The following is a 17,098-nucleotide window of genomic DNA, read 5'->3' as shown; positions in this document are numbered from 1 at the left end:
CTGGCAGATCCACAGCCAGCTATAGAGGGCCATGTGATCGCTCTTTGAGAGCGATCACATGGCCCCCGGGGGCCTGATTTGCCGTGGGAGGGCTGCCTGGGCTGTGAGGCAGTCCTCCCGAAGCAGATCGCGGCGGAGGTAAGTACATCTTACCTCCGGGGGCTGGAAGCTGCCAGCTCTGTTATCTACCCCGAGCGTGACTCGGGGTTACCGCTTCTGGCAGCGAAAATTAACCCCGAGTCACGCTCGGGAATACCGCTAGCCTGGTTAATAAATCAGAAGAAATGATTACACGGCAATCTGAGTCTCTGGCAGTGCTATCAGTTCCAGTCTGATCCTCTAGTGATGTCACATGGCTACCGGATCAGTTCTAATAAATGTGATATGTGATGTGGCAGCTGATGCAGTGGAGGCTCATCCTAAGGGGCAGTTGGGGCAGTTGGGGCAGCACTACACAATTTTATGTTGCAAGAAAACAATTAACAAAATAGAAAATAAACTATATATCATAATTACTCAAATTAAGTTTCCAAAATTTGAATGCACATTAGATTTGATGGCACATTACATTCGGTTAAAAAATTCAAAATTTTCTGGCAAATTGCATTACAGCGATTTAAAACTGGTGAATGGAAACTAGTGAATTAAAACTGGGGAATTGAAACAAACTAATTTAAACTCACAAGCTGAAGCACACAAATTCAAACACACAAATTCAAACTCACAAATTCAAACTCACAAATTTAAATTCACAAATTGAAACACACAAATTCAAACTCACAAATTGAAACTCACAAATTGAAACACACAAATTGAAACACACAAATTCAAACTCACAAATTCAAACTCACAAATTCAAACTCACTAATTGAAACACAAAAATTGAAACACACAAATACTCACTCACAAATTCAAACTCATGAATTGAAACACGCAAATTAAAACTCATGAATTCAAACAGGCAAATTCATACAGGCAAATTTTGTTCCTGAAAGAGGGCTTAAACAAACTAATTTTCCTGGCACTATAGTGCCCTGAGGATGCCCCCACCCGCAGGGTCCCACTCCTGTGGCGCTGGGAATCTCCTCCCTCTTCTTCTAAAGTCTAAAAAAGATAAAAAATAAAAAAGTCTCACTAATACGTAGAGTAAGGTAATGCAAGGTAAAGTACCTTACTCTACGTATTAGTGAGACTTTTTTTTTTTAGACTTTTTTACCTCCATTACATTTCATTATCTGGACTAATTCATTGTGATTCTGTTCACTTATTATGTATTTTATTTTGATCCTGTTGTTTTAAGTGAGATTTTCCCCCAATGTCTCCTATACTTATTGATAGGTTTACCTGTTGGTGTTTAATCCTTTTAGACCATTTTTGTTTGGTCTTTACTACTTTTAGTCTACTAATATAGGCCTTTTAGCGCAGCCCTTAACCCCATCTTTTCTACTTATTTTACTAAGGGTTTTGAGGGATTCTCTTATTTGGGTTGCTGCTTTATATTCTAGTTATTTAGCGCTGACTCTTCCCCCCCCCCCCCCCCTTTTTTTTTTAAACCTAGATGGACCTGGCACCCAGACCACTTTACTGAGTGGTCCTTTAACCCCTTAAGGACACATGACATGTGTGACATGTCATGATTCCCTTTTATTCCAGAAGTTTGGTCCTTAAGGGGTTAAGAAAGAATAGACTTACCATGTAACATTAACATTGAAATACCATCAATGTTACTATGGTATATGGCAATAAACATTTCTATTGTGGCACAATGTTGTAAAGTAGTATCTTCTTGTATAAATGCGCATTACATTCACCAGAAAAAGCTTTGTTCAGCTTCCAAGTTTCAAAAATTGAGGAGCTCATTAGATTCGATCGTGCTTTAGAGTAAATATGGTATTTCAAAAAAATAAGAAAACATACACTTTTGACTCATTGTTGTATCTGTCTCTTTAATAATAACTTCTACAGTTTCCTATCCCTCTCCCCTCTCATTTTGATTGATGTTAATGATTCGGGGAAGCATAAAGGAAGCATGGGCTGAATTATAGTAATTTGTCAAAACACACAACATTCCAGATAAAACAGCTTGTTTTACTTTGATTGGTGGTTTAACAGTTTGGGTATAATAATCCAGGTCAGAATCTGTCCATCACAATGCACATTCACAAATTATCATTCAGCAGACAGTCACACACACAGAGTCACGCAAGTGAACAATAATTTTAAGTACTATTTGACTGCTGGAGCTCTACCAGCCAGCAGGGTAATAGTTAAATAACCCGTGATGGCGGGAGGATGAAATATGTGGGGGATAGATAGACATTGTCCTCCCCTATAACCTCATGGGTGGGGAACGTTAAAATGTTGATCTTTTTATACAGATCACTGTACTCTACCCTGCCCACACCCATGGGCATCAGATTGTGGCTGCTGGACAAAATACATTGGGGATCTGCCCCTACCCATGGTCAGTGTGTTGGGACTAGTGTAATTTTAATGAGAGAAGAATTAGCTCCTCGCCCCAACCCATTGGCGGCAGGTTGGGGCCTAGTATTCATATTCATGGTGGTGAGTGGGGGGCTCTAATTGAGTAAACAAGGGATGATGGATATGCTTTTGTCCACCTCACTTAAAAAATATATGCATACTATCAGAAGCCTGATTTTCCTTGAATTCTACTGTTCTACACACCCAAAAGAGGCCAAATAAAAATTCCCAATTGCCAATTCATCCAATGAAAAAAGAAGAAAATTCTGATTAACAAAAAATAAGAAGCAAATTAAAAAATGCAGACACAATATAAGTAACCGATCTTGGTTACCACAGACAGCTTTCCCATGCTATCTCAGCTATTATATCACATGGGAAATTTCCCATGCTATGCATTATGAGAAGGCACGCTCTGATTAATAAGCCCATGGCAGGTGGAGGCATTTGAAGATTTAAAACCTCCATTATAGTAATATGGGATATTGTTGACCCCAAAGTCTTTTTATTCATTTTGCTTTTAGGTTTTTTTAATGTAGTGACTGACTAGCATGCTCTGTCCAGCCTTTACATAATATACACTCACATTGCCGAGAGTTTTAAACTATTTGTTTGCTGGATCCAAGAGCTTCACTCCTACAGTTAAGCAGCTGACCTTACTGGCTGGAAAATTGTTACACCTCCCAGTGCTTCCACAGCCTTTAGTGCCAAGTAGTCTACAAATACCCAGCAGCTCATGACTTGGAGTGATCTTGTGTGTGCATGTGTTGCCAGTGACTGAGCTTGTATGTGTGTGTGTGCCAGTAAGTTTGTCTGTAGTGAACATGTGTGTGTTTGACAGTGAACTTGTCTGTAGTGAGCATGTGTGTGTCGGTGAGCTTATCTTAGCAAGCTTCTGTGTGTATTCCAGTGAGTTTGTCTGTAGTATGCTTGTGTGTGTATGTCAGAGAGTTTTTTTGTACTTGTGTGTGTGTGTTTACCAGTAAGCATGTCTGTGTGTGTCATTGAACGTGTGTGTGTCAGAGAGAGTGTCTGTCAGTGAGCCTATTTATGTGTATCAGTGAGCTTATCTTTTTGTATCAGTGAGCTTGTTTGGGTTAAATACGATTTTCCGTCAGCTAGCCTGTGTCTCAGTATGTTTGTACCTGAATGTGCGTAAGCACCTTGATTCTATTCTTTTTCAGCCATTCTGTTCTAGATTTGCTAGTGTGCTTGTATTATTGTCCTGCTGCATGACTTAAGTTCTTTGGAAATATCTCATGCTGTGTAAAATGACTCTCTGATTGGTTGATTGAGAGCAACCAATCAGAGTGTTTTAAGTCAAATTACACAGCATGGGAACATTCCAAATAACTTTCAAACGCTGTGATGCATTCTGTAATGCAATTTGCCAGAAAATTTGTCAGAGCACTCTGATTGGTTGGCTTGGAATCAACATATCAGAGTGCTCTAAGCTTCCACCGCCCTGCAGAGCTCATTCTGCGTGGAGCCGTCCATGGGTGGAGAAGGATTAATTTTAGCATCAGGGTTTTTAAAAAAAAAAAAAATATGTTTACAATTAGTTATATGATGTATAAAAAGTATGTATGTTCATTTTATGAGATACCTGCACCTTATATAGGTTGAAACGCGTTGTGCTATAACCTGCTTTTTAAAAAAGTTTAAAGTTAAATAAATACTTTTAAATCTTCACCTTGGACCCTGGAATCTTTGTTTCAAAATAACATCAAGTTCCTGAGTTCCTGTGGGTGTGACTGCTGGAAATCTACCTGATTACCTGATCTAGCTCTTCAGTGAGATGATATGCACCATAGGTCCAGAGCCAACTATAATAGGCTCTAAAAAGTGTGAGTTTTCTGACTACTTTTATCCAAAAAAATAGATGTTAAATACAGGTTACATTATCTGTATTTGTTTTATATCTGTTTATCATAGGAAAAAGAAACTCCACAACAGTAATTACTCAAAAATGTTATGTTTTAAAGGTGAATTATAAATATCTATGTGCGCTAATCACTTTATTTGGTTTCAATGCAGGAGGAATTAACCTCCTTTTTATCAGTATGGGGGTCATAGTGACCCCCATACTGATTCATATTTAGTGTTAAATGACAGTGAGTAGCCACTGGTTGCTTGCTGTTTAGGCAACATGCCCCTACTCACGGCATGCCGTGAGAAGGAGCATACGGGGGATTTAACTTCCCTTTTATTTATATGGGGATTATAGTGATGCGATAAACCCACTGCACCCCACACACTAACACTGCACCCCCACACACATTCTGCATCCCACACACTGGACCCCTCACACACACTGGACCCCTTACACACACACTGAACCCCTCACACACACACACACACACTGGACCCCTCACACACACACACTGGACCACACACACACACATACTGGACCCTTCACACACACTGGACCTCTCACACATAGACTGAACCCTTCACACACACACAACATCTCTCACACACACTTACACACTGCACCCCTCAGACACACACACTGCGTCCACACGCACACTGCGCCCCCTCCCCACACACACTACTGCCCCTATCAGCTACTAAAGGCCCTATTCCCTACTATAGCACCTATCCCTGCAGACCCCAGGTAAGTGTTCAAACATTTCTTAAATGGTTTGACAACTTACTCTAGGAGAGCACTCCTAGCACCATAACTCCTGGCACTCCTGGCACTCCTTGCACCATAACTACTACATAGGGCTTTTGTGGTTATTGTGCCTGGATTGTTCCTTTAAATAATCTACTAGTGCCCTGTGATAAACTCCCCTTCTTACTGGGACACAAACTTACACACCAATAATAACAGAGTTACAATATAAGGCACTCCCACACATGGCATTGCATGTTTCTACATTAAATTTAATCTGCCAATTGAATGCCCAGTCACCCAGTCTATTGAAATCCCTCTGCAGCAAGGCAATATCCTGCTCACATTGTATTACTTTACTGAGTTTTGTGTCATCTGCAAACAATGAAACATGATTTTCAATGCTTTTTTCAAGATCATTTATAAACATGTTAAATAGAAGGGGTCCCAGAACAGAACCCTGAGGGACACCACTTGCCACCTCTGTCTAACTTGAAAATGTACCATTAATGACAACTCTCTGTACTGTATTTTAAAGCCAATATTTTACCCAAGAACAAAAATGTTAATCTAGACTGATTTCTTTGAGTTTGAACACTGATCTATCGTGTGGAACTGTTTTAAATGCCTTGGCAAAATCCAAATAGATCACATCCACTGCAACACCCTGATCTATACTTCTACTTACTTCTTCATAGAATGCAATCAAGTTAGTTTGACATGACCTGTGCTTCATAAAACCATGCTGATTTTTGCTGATAACCACATTCTTCACAAGGAATTTCTGAATATTATCCCCTAATAACCTTTCAAATACTTTCTCAGCCACAGAAGTTAAGCTCACATGTCTGTAATTTCCAGGCAAGGATTTTGAACCCTTTTTGAATATAGGAACCACATCTGCCTTCCTCCAATCCTCCAGAATACTTCCTGAAAGAAAAGTATCTTGAAAGATTAAAAACAGAGGTTCACTTATTTCCACAGTTAGTTCCTTAAGTACTCGTGGATGAATACCGTCAGGCCCTGGAGCTTTGTTTAAAACAAATTTGATGTCCTGGGTTAATTTTACCAGCCACCACTTAGTGAAAGTGATAACTCTCCATTTACGTTGATATTCTGTTGCCAACACAAATATTCAATATCAGCTGGGAGTTATAGTAATACTCTTTTCTGAAAACTATTTAACCAACAAATACTTTTCAGCTACTAATGGCAAAGGTAAGTATACTTTAAACCACTAACTGTTGCAGATCTTCAACCTCTGTTAGGTAGTTGCTATTTGACAAACCCTAGTAACATGGAGATGTTATGGAAGAAATCCCTCCCTGTCCACATGTATTGAGGAGCACAGAATGGAGGCAGAGTGACCCATAGTACCACGGTGACTGGGTATCCACTGGCACTACGAAGGAGGGCAGGGCAATGAAGGAAATTAATATTTTCATGTTTGTGGACTGGCAATTCTCTGCTATGGTTTCTTTACAATTGAATGTATTATTGTTACAAATGTTTATTATACATGCAAAGGAGCTTGACATTCCTGTGAGCTAATGGAAGAAACTTTAATACCTCTCCTTGTGGATTTGGACTCCATCGGATTCTGAAATATACCTCTCACCCACTATGCATGTTTGAGTGGTATAGGAAAGACAATTAGCAGGTAGAATATAGTGGGGGCAAGTTTGATAACCCCTCAGCCCTCACATTGATACCCCATCTTATCTTTAAGGACATGACAGGGTAAATTGTTTAAGCAACCCCTGGATTCATTAGGAAAGAACAATTTTACAGTTTTTCTGCCCCACCCAGGTCCTTCTCTTATGAAACAGGGACCATCTGCCCCACTCTTAATAACATAGATCCTCTGCACCCCTGAATTGTGTGGTGTGAGGATAGAGAGACTATTATTAATATGTAGTTTGGGGAATCCTGTTATTGTAACGGCACCCCCAGGCATAAACGGGGTTAAAAGCCATTTAGGAGATATTCCCTTCCAGATATACAGGCGGCTACTGTAGACACCAATCCACAGAACCGGAGAAGCATACAAATGCTCTCAAACATACGATTGCTGTAAACAGCCGAATAGGAAAATCCATAAGAAAGGTTTACACTCCTAGCAGTTGAACTGGAACAGCATACAATAAATCCCCCCCCAAGAACAAGACAAGGCTCCGTGTTGAGGGTCAAACAGGAATAGACTGAGCTGTGTCTTTATTGGCCTTATATACACATTTTACAGACAAAGACCCACCCAGAGGGTTTTGTGGAACATCCAATCAAAACATACAACACAGATAAACACTCCCACAATGACATCACAATCCCACCTCTCTATCCTGGAGATAATTGGGAAGTAATCCAATTATCTCCAAGGACAGAGGCAAAACTCCATTAAGCACATGGCAGTAAAAAGAGAGTAAAATACAATAAAATACACAAGGTTACATTTATTACATAAAATACAGACATGCAACATATCCCCAGATAGCTTAGGTCTGAGCGCACATTATTACTGAATGGCACTCAGACCACACACATACAGTTCAATTGACATGGAGCCAAAGTATTTTATTACACGAATAGGCTCCATGGAATAGCTATCTGGGTTAAATTAGTTCATTCAGTAAATCTGTGAATGAACCGGCCGCGTGTGAACTGCAGACTGCTGCCATCCAGTGTTCAGTATGCGTAGCCGCAGCCACCCGGTATAGTCAATTAAGCTGCGGTAACCACGGCTTCTGGGCGGTCAATTGGCGGCGCTCGCCGGCTTCTGGGCGGCCAATTAATGGTGCCTGCCAGCTAACCGTGGTTCCTGGTAGGCCAATAGATGGCTGTTTGTTCGGTAGGTAGAATATACCAAACGCCCGGGCAGAAATACATGAATAGACCTTTCTGCATAGGAAAATAAAGTATTTAAATCCCGGTCCATAGTCAAAGGGCAGCAGGCAGGCAACCAGGCTCCTCCAATGCACAGTGGCGAGATTGGTCTTGTCACAGTTATTTATTACATACAAATGCTGAACAAAGCAGAATTTATTCTTTAGATCATTGTATACTGGCAGATTCCTGCATCAACAGTATTTTATAAATTTACTTCATCAATTGTATTTTATATTTTTACTGTATTAACAGTATTTTATATATTTACTGCTTCTAATAGAATTTGGCCATATACATAATATAAAAATGCTATTATTTTATAATAAAAAAGTAACACTAGTGGTCATCACTTATAAACCAAAGCAGAACAATATGAGTAGGGAAGCAACCCTATAAAAGGGTTTCCATCAAAGGCCTTTGAAAACAATCAAAGACAGGTAACACAATATATAAGATATAATAAAAATTATACTCAACAGCATAGGTGGTATGATCCCCACCTGGGATTCTTTGGAGTAGAACCGGGTAAAAGTTGTATATGCCAGGTGGTTTGAAGAATAAAATAATAAAATAATAAAAGATAGTGGCACAAGTACTACAGTGACCAAAATCTATTTATTAGTTAAAAGGCAATTATAGTTACGTAGTTATATAGCCAAAAAGAGACTTGCGTTCATCAAGTTCAGCCTTCCTCACTTATGTCTCTGCTGTCAATCCAAAAGAATGAAAAAACCCAGTCTGAAGCACTTCCAATTTTGCAACAAACTAGGAAAAAATTCCTTCTTGACCCCAAAATGGCAGTCAGATATCTACTTGGATCAAGCAGCTATTAGCCCACTAATTAGAAATGATATCCCTGTATGATATGTTTTTGGAAGTATTTATCCAATTGCTGTTTAAACGTCTGTATGGACTCTGATAAAACCACCTCTTCAGGCAGAAAATTCCATATCCTTATTGCTCTTACTGTAAAAAAACCTTTTCTTTGCCTTAGATTAAATCTCATTTCTTCCAGCCTAAATGTGTGACCTCGTGTCCTATTTATAGCCCTGTGTATGAACAGATGTCCAGATAATGGTTTGTACTGCCCCGAATATATTTGTATAATGTTATCATATCCCCTTTGAGGCGCTGTTTTTCCAAACTAAAGAGATTTAAATTTTTTAACCTTTCTTCATAACTAAAACGCTCCATTCCTTTTATCAATTTTGTAGCTCGTCTTTGCACTTTTTTGAGTGCCATGATGTCCTTCTTTAGAAAGGGTATCCAAGATTGCACAGCATATTCAAGGTGTGGTCTTACCAGCGATTTATAAAGAGGCAAAATTATATTTTCAGCCCGAGAATTTATGCCCCTATTTATGTATGACAAAACCTTACTGTCCTTAGTAACTGCTGATTGACGTTACATATTGCTACCTAATTTGTTGTCTATAACAATTCCCAAATCCTTCTCATGTGTGGTTATCCCTAATTCACTACCATTTCAGGTGTAAGTTGCTTGTGCATTCTTGACCCCGAAGTGCATAACTTTGCATTTCTCTACATTAAATTTATTCTGCCATTTTAGTGCCCAGTCCCCCAATCTATCTAAATCCCTCTGCAGCAAGGCAATATCCTGCTCACATTTTATTACTTTACAAAGTTTTGTGTCATCTGCAAACACTAAAACATGGCTTTCAATGCCTATTTCAAGATCATTTATAAATATGTTCAATAGAAGCAGTCCCAAAACAGAACGCTGAGGGACACCACTTACCACTTTTGTCCAGCCTGAAAATTTAACATTAATGACAACTCCGTCCTTAAGCCAATGTTCGACCCAAGTACAACTTTATCCTTAAGCCAATGTTCGACCCAAGTACAAGAATATTAATCTAGACCAATTTCTTTTAGTTTGAAGACTAACCTCTTGTGAGGAACCATATCAAATGCCTTGGCAAAATCCAAGAAGATCACATCCACTGCAACACCCTGATCTATACTTCTACTTACTTCTTCATAGAATGCAATTAGGTTAGTTGTCTCGTAAAACCATGCTGATTATTGCTAATAGCATATATCCAAACGTGTTTCACAATAAAAGGTTTTATCAATGGAGTAAAAACACTCAACCTGGCATGTTGAAGTTTATATAGGTATAATACAAATTAAAATTGGTGCCAAATTGCTTTGTCCAATAGCAGAATAGAATGTGATTGCATATAGAATGTGATTGCATATAAATAACAACATAATACATTTAAATATTTGAAGATCTAACATTAGGGGATCAAAATGTATATAATATTACATAAAACAAGCATTTCTAGGTTTATTTTCGGTATTGATTGCCGAAACATGTCGTCAGAGCATCATTATTATTATTATTATTATTATTATTATTATTGCAATTTATATAGCGCCAACAGATTCCGTAGCGCTTTACAATATTATGAGAGGGGATTTAACTATAAATAGGACAATTACAAATAAACTTACAGGAACAATAGGTTGAAGAGGACCCTGCTCGATCGAGCTTACATTCTATAGGAGGTGGGGTGTAAAACACATTAGGAAAGGAATTAAATCATAATAGCAGGCTCGCTATGCCTTATGGGGGCTGTAGTGCTGGGTTAATAAACTACATGTCGGCAAATATATTTGCCGACATGAGAGCCAGCCACAAAACTTGGCTCTTTGTTGGAAACCGGACAGGGAGGGGGAGTGTTTATGACCACATATTTAGTGGTGGGAGATAGATGGGTTAACTAATGTATAACTAAATTAAAAAAAATAGACGTTCACGGCGGCCATCTTAGGGGGGGGGGGGAGGATGAATGGAATAGGTATGCTAAACAGGTATGGCAGCCATATTAGGTGTGGAAAAACATTAAAAGGCCAAAATGCATTTGGAAGTATGTTTATTGCCTTTATTAACTAATAAATAGATTTTCGTCACTTTAGTATTTGTGCGATTATCTTTTATTGTTTTATTCTTCAAACAAACCTGCCATCTACAACTTTTACCCTGTTGTACTCCAAAGAATCCCATGTAGGGATCATACTACCGATCTTGTTGTCGTAGATCAGTTAGCCTGCTCTAGCTTTGTGAGTATAATTTTTATTATATCTTACCAAGTATTTATATTTTATTGAGAGCACTATCCTTGCCTTTTATTTTGTCGTTTCGGGTTCCCGACACTTCCATCATCAAGAACATTCACACCATATCCTTTAAGTGGGGATACACACCAGAGTTGGCTTAAGTTGTACCAAATGAGAGAGTAACCCTATTATTTTACTGTCTTATCTATACCCAGTGAGACGTAATGCACTATTAGCTTCTTCACTTCTTATCGCCCCTCTCTGCACATACGGACATCTGTGAAGTGTAAAGAACACCACCGTCTGGCTCTAAGACCCTATTGGTTTCAAGTACCTTATATAAGACTTTTGGAACTATAAAAAAATATACCTACATGTTATTGTTGTATTGTGGCGCAGCCCTACCCTACCTTTGTGTTAATGTTTTTATAATATAGTTTTTATTCAGATAAAACATTATGAATTACAATGAAAAAAAAATAAAAATGGACAGACAGACAGATAAAGCTATTGTGTGTTTTATTTCCAGACCCAGCACTCAGTGTGCAGTGAAAGCTGTATCCCTGGGTACAGAAAATCCTACAAACAATCCCGGTTCTCCTGTTGCTACGATTGTGTCCATTGTCCTCAAGGTGAAATAACCAATGACACAGGTAAGTGAATGTCTTGGAATCATTCAAATATAATATCCTGTTCAACTCATTAAAGGGACACTATAGTCACCAGAACAACTACAGCTTATTTAAGTTGTTCTGGTGAGTAGAATTATTACCTTCTAGCTTCTGTTTACATTACAGCCTAGTGATAACTTCGCTGGCCACTCCTCAGATGGCTGTTAGAGATCCTTCCGGGGTCATGGCTGCCTAAAATGCATCTAAACATTCGGTATCTACTCCCTCTGCATGCAGACACTGAACCTTCCTCATAGAAATTCATTGATTGAATTCATCTGGAAATGCTGATTGGTCGGGGCTGTGTTTGAATAATGCTGGCTCTGCCCCTGATCTGCCTCCTTGTCAGTCTCAGCCAATCCTATGAGGAAGCATTGTGATTGGATCAGGCTACCACTTCTGATGATGTCAGCAGACTGCTTGTTTTTCTGAGGCAGACAGGGCAGAGCCAGCAGCTTCAGGCTTGAATACAGTAAGATTTTTACTATATTTATGGAGGCATTAGGGGCCCAGGGGGGCTAGATTGTGGTTTTACATAATACATGTTTGTGTTCCTGACCCTATAGTGATCATTTAAGGCTCTAGGTACTTTTATGTTTTGCACCAACAATGTAATATGATAATATAGAGATCTGCATATCCAGCACTCATTATTTAGGGATATTAGATTAAAAAAAAAAAGGATTTTGTATTATGGAATGTGAAGCTAGAGATGGTAAAGTCGAGATTTGAGGGTTAAATCCTTTAAGTTATATCCTTATGCCACTTACTTGCAACAAACAACAGACTGGCAAGACAGACGGCATAAACCCCTACCTGATAGATTTAGAATTGACTGACTCAAAGGACACTTGTCCTGCCTTAATTAAGTTGGATAGGCTTCATACTCCTCCCTTAATTTGGGGTGAACCTGACAATTTGGTTTGTATGAAACAGCACATACCAGTTGACCAAATTGGGTAGACCGAACATCAACCGTACATCGAGTTTTCAATCTCCCACCAATCAAGATCCTTTAAGTACATACTTTGCATCCTACTTACATGCATTAGTGAACTAGCTTCCCAGTATAGTCTTAAATGTGGCAACCTCAAAACCTAGCTTTGTAGGCCTATTCAGCTGTTTTTGAATCTTCCCAGATACAATTCTGCAATCTTAGACCAGGGCAGGCGCATTCATAAGGTGGAACAAGCGGCCACTTGCCCGGGGATCGTTATATTGGAGTGGCACACAGCGCTCCCTCCTGCCAGTCCTGCCAGTAACCTGGTCGGACTTAAAGGAAGTGCTTACTGAGAGAACACTTCCTGTCAGTCCGGCCGAGTAAAGGAAACTGGATGGGGGGGTGGAAGAGCACTATAGGATAGGGGAGGGGAGATAAAGAACACTATGGGATGGGGGTTGTAAGGAACACTATGGGACATGGGCGGGTGGTAAGGAACACTATGGGGGGGTGGTAAGGAACACTATGGAACAGTGGGAGGTTGGGGGAAAAGAACACTATGGGACAGGGAAGGGGGAGGAAAGAACACTATGGGACAAAGGAGGGGGGAAAGAACACTATGACACAAGGGAGGGGGGAACTACACTATGGGACAGGGGAGTGGGGAAAGAACACTATGGGACAGGGGAGAGGAACATAACACTATGGGACAGGGGAGGGGGAAAACACTATGGGACATGGGAGGGGGGAAGAACACAATAGGACAGGGGAGGGGGAAGAACACAATGGGACAGGGTAGGGGGGAAGAACACAATGGGGGAGGGAGGGGAAGAACACTATGGGGGATGGGAGGGGGGACACTATGAGGGAGGGGGAAGAAAACTATGTGGAGGGGGGACTGGGGGGAGAACACTATGGGGAAGTGGGTGGAGAACACTAAAAAAGATGGAGGGGAGAGGAACAATAGGGTGGAGAGAGAGGAACATTAAAGGGGGGCACTAAGGTTCAAGGGAGGGAAGGGAAAAGGAACACTGGGGTAGAGGGTCCTTTAAAAGAGAAGGGAGAGGAACATTAAAGGAAATGAGGGGGCACTAAGAGAAAGGTAAGGGGGGTAAAGAACACTAATAGACATAGAGGGTAGGAGAGAGGAACACTAAGGGACATGGAGGGGAGAGTTGCACACTGGGGTGCCTGAGTAGGGAGAAAGACACAAAGAGGGACATGAGGGGGGTGAATGACACACCGATGGGCCTGGGGGTGAGGAAGTTCACAGATTGGCTGGGGATGAAAGTGACACACAGAAGGGCCTGGGGGTGGAAATACAAAGGGTCTGGCGTGAAAAAGACACATAGGGGCTGGATTAAAAAGAGACACAGAGTGGCTGGGAGGAGATAGACAGGCTGGTAGTGGAAGAGAAATACATAAATGAGCTGGTAAGAGTAAAAAACACAAACGGGCTGGGAGAGAAGGAGACACACAAATGGGCTGGGGGGAGTAATACACACAAAGGGGGTTGTGAAAGATACACAAGGGAGGTGTAAGACACACAATGGCGAAAAATAGGGGAAAAGATACACTAAAGGGGGTAAGACATTTTAAAAAAAGGTGGTAAGAAGAAAGAGGTGGGTTAAGAGGCACACAGGTAAAGATGCTTTAGGGTGGGGGATGGGGGGGAGGTGGAGGGCACCAAAATCATCTTAGCCTGTGTACCCAAAAGTCCTTGCACTGACACTGTGCAGTACTGCCCCAGGAAGCACCTCTAGCAGCCATCTGAGAAGTGGCCAGTGGAGTTATCTCTAGGTTGTAATGTGAACACTGCCTAAAGGGGATAATTCTACTCACCAGAACAAATACAATAAGCTGTAGTTGTTCTGGTGACTATAGTGTCCCTTTAATATATAACATTTTGCACAGAACTCCTCAATGAAAATATTTTAACATTATCTTTTTAAATATATTATGTTCTGTTTATAGATATGGAAACATGTACAAAGTGTCCAGACCGTCTATGGCCTAATGAGAAGAAAGACACATGTATCCCTAAACTCATAACATACCTCTCCTATGAAGATCTACTTGGTGAATCTCTGGCTGTGGCATCAGTGTTGTTATTTCTTATCACTTGTTTGGTTACAACTATTCTCATAAAACATCGAAATACCCCAGTTGTGAAAGCTAACAACCGAGATCTAAGCTTCATTCTTCTCGTCTCTCTAAAAATTTGTTTTTTATGTTCTTTGCTATTTATTGGTTATCCACATAAATTAACTTGTATTCTAAGACAAACTGTGTTTGGAATAATTTTCTCCATCTCTGTCTCATCCATTTTGGCCAAAACAGTGACAGTTATTATTGCATTTAATGCGACCAAGCCGGGAAGCAAGTTAAAAAACTGGGTTGGATCCAGATCTTCTAATTCCATTTTACTGTGTTGTTCCTTGATACAAGTAATAATATGTTGTGCATGGTTAGGAATTTCTCCTCCTTTCCCACATGAAAATATGGAAGTTGAAGTTGGGACGATAGTAGCTGAATGTAATGATGGGTCACAGATTGGATTTTATAGTGTGCTGGGTTACATGGGATTTCTGGCCTTTGTTAGTTTCTTTATAGCTTTTTTAGCTCGGAACCTTCCTGATATGTTCAACGAAGCCAGGTTGATCACATTCAGCATGTTAGTATTCCTCAGTGTGTGGATCTCCTTTATCCCAGCCTATCTGAGCACCAAAGGGAAGTACATTGTGGCTGTGGAGATATTTGCAATCCTGACATCTAGCACTGGGTTTCTGGGGTGTATATTTATTCCCAAGTGTTATGTTATACTTATTAGACCAGAAAGAAACACTAGGGCATTCATGATAAAACAATAATTGAAGAAATTTGCATTCTTTAAAATGTGTGTATTTAGCAACTCAAATTTATGAATATATTTAATAAATTAATATTTAAAAAAAAAATACTGCTTTCTGATTAATTTGATTTATGCTTGTAGGGGAAGCTGACAAACAGTGAGATGACTAAAAATATTTTGTAAAACTAATATTTATGAATACGCTGTACAAGATATGTTTAGGCAGATAAGATGCATAGTTAACAAGAGTTAAAATATACTCTAAAAGGAAGACCTAGATGGCGAAATAAAACCAAAAGCAACATGAAATATATCCACCCAACCCTATATATCAACATTAAACAGTGCATAAATGGAGACTCGCCCACACAGGCACTGGGTAAAGCAAAAATAGCATTGTCAGTGGTGTCAATTACTGGATGTTTTTTACTGGTTGTGAGTGGGGTGTTTCAGTGATTGTTGGTAAAATTTAAAGATGGTGGGGAGGCTTAACTGTAACTCCAAAATTTGACTCTGACCCTGCCTAGTCCCTTCTTTTTTATGTTATTACTTAGAAATAGAAGAGTAAATAGAAGAGAAAATGATTGGGAAGTGACAGTGCCAATTTAATGCCATTCCCATTATTAGTCCTGCAGGAGTCCCCTGCAGGGCCAGTGCTATCCAAGCACCGGCCCTACTATGTGCCTTCACAGACCAGTGATCTACCTCCCAGGTCCGAAGGAGCTGTGCTGGCAGCCGGCAGGGAAGGAGTTCTTTGGAGCCCAATCCCAAGAGCTTTGAATCCATTATCAACAGTGCTGTCTTACATCTCTCTGTACAGGGTGCTGCATTGGCATTGCCCAGCATGCAGATAGAGCACTGGGCCCACTCTTTGGGTGCAACTGCATGCCCCATGAGAAGGCCACACTCTTAAGGTCTTTGGGTACAACTGCATGCCCAATGAGTGGGCCAGATTAGCAAAGAATAGTATCTTCATCAATGGGCCTAATAGATCCAACACCTTGTCTTGTGAAGACTTCAACCCCTTCTCGATGCCCTTCCTAGGGTCCCCGCCAGCCCTGGACATGAAAAAAACAGTACCGTGGTGTCAAACTCCGGATTTTTAGCCACCTTGTCTGAGAGGAGGGGCGGGGGCATTCCGCTTGTAGGCGTGCCTGCACTTCCTTGTCTGGTGGCTTGCGGGGCCAATAGTGGATTAATTGTGCCAGACGATCCAGCTGTGTCCATTCAGACGACCTGGGCTGTCATATAGGCCATGGATCGAACATGGGTACCCCAATTTCGTCCAGAAAATACCCTTCTCCAGTAGTTGTGGGCAGAGACGTGCAGGTACCCTTTTCTTGGTACTCATCAACTAGCACGGGTTCGATCATGTACTTGGAGTCGGAATGGGTTTGGTCTTGCCAGTCCTCCTCGTCAGAGGCAGATCTAACTGCGTGCCACTCGTCCACCATGTCGAGATTCTGAGGCGCACCAAGATTGTCTTCATCTGAAGATTGGTTTGGGGGAGGGACTTTTTCAACTGAGCATTGCCCCTGGACTTGCTCTGCATCGGGGGACTGGAGA

General features: G+C 40.5%; 1 protein-coding gene across 1 annotated transcript in view; it reads left to right on the top strand.

Moving 5' to 3' along the window:
• LOC134582718 (vomeronasal type-2 receptor 26-like) overlaps positions 1-15,551 on the top strand; it is a 72,369-nt gene extending 56,818 nt beyond the window's left edge. Inside the window, exons 6-8 of the mRNA XM_063439360.1 lie at positions 8,062-8,077; positions 11,613-11,723; positions 14,656-15,551. Of these exons, the coding sequence (XP_063295430.1) occupies positions 8,062-8,077; positions 11,613-11,723; positions 14,656-15,551 (1,023 nt within the window). The remainder of the gene's footprint in view (positions 1-8,061; positions 8,078-11,612; positions 11,724-14,655) is intronic.
• Positions 15,552-17,098: the final 1,547 nt, after the last annotated feature.

This window comes from Pelobates fuscus, chromosome 13, assembly GCF_036172605.1.
Source record: "Pelobates fuscus isolate aPelFus1 chromosome 13, aPelFus1.pri, whole genome shotgun sequence".
Taxonomy (NCBI): domain Eukaryota; kingdom Metazoa; phylum Chordata; class Amphibia; order Anura; family Pelobatidae; genus Pelobates; species Pelobates fuscus.
The sequence above is the reverse complement of the archived record's forward strand: the minus strand, read 5'-3'. Positions and strand labels throughout refer to the sequence as shown.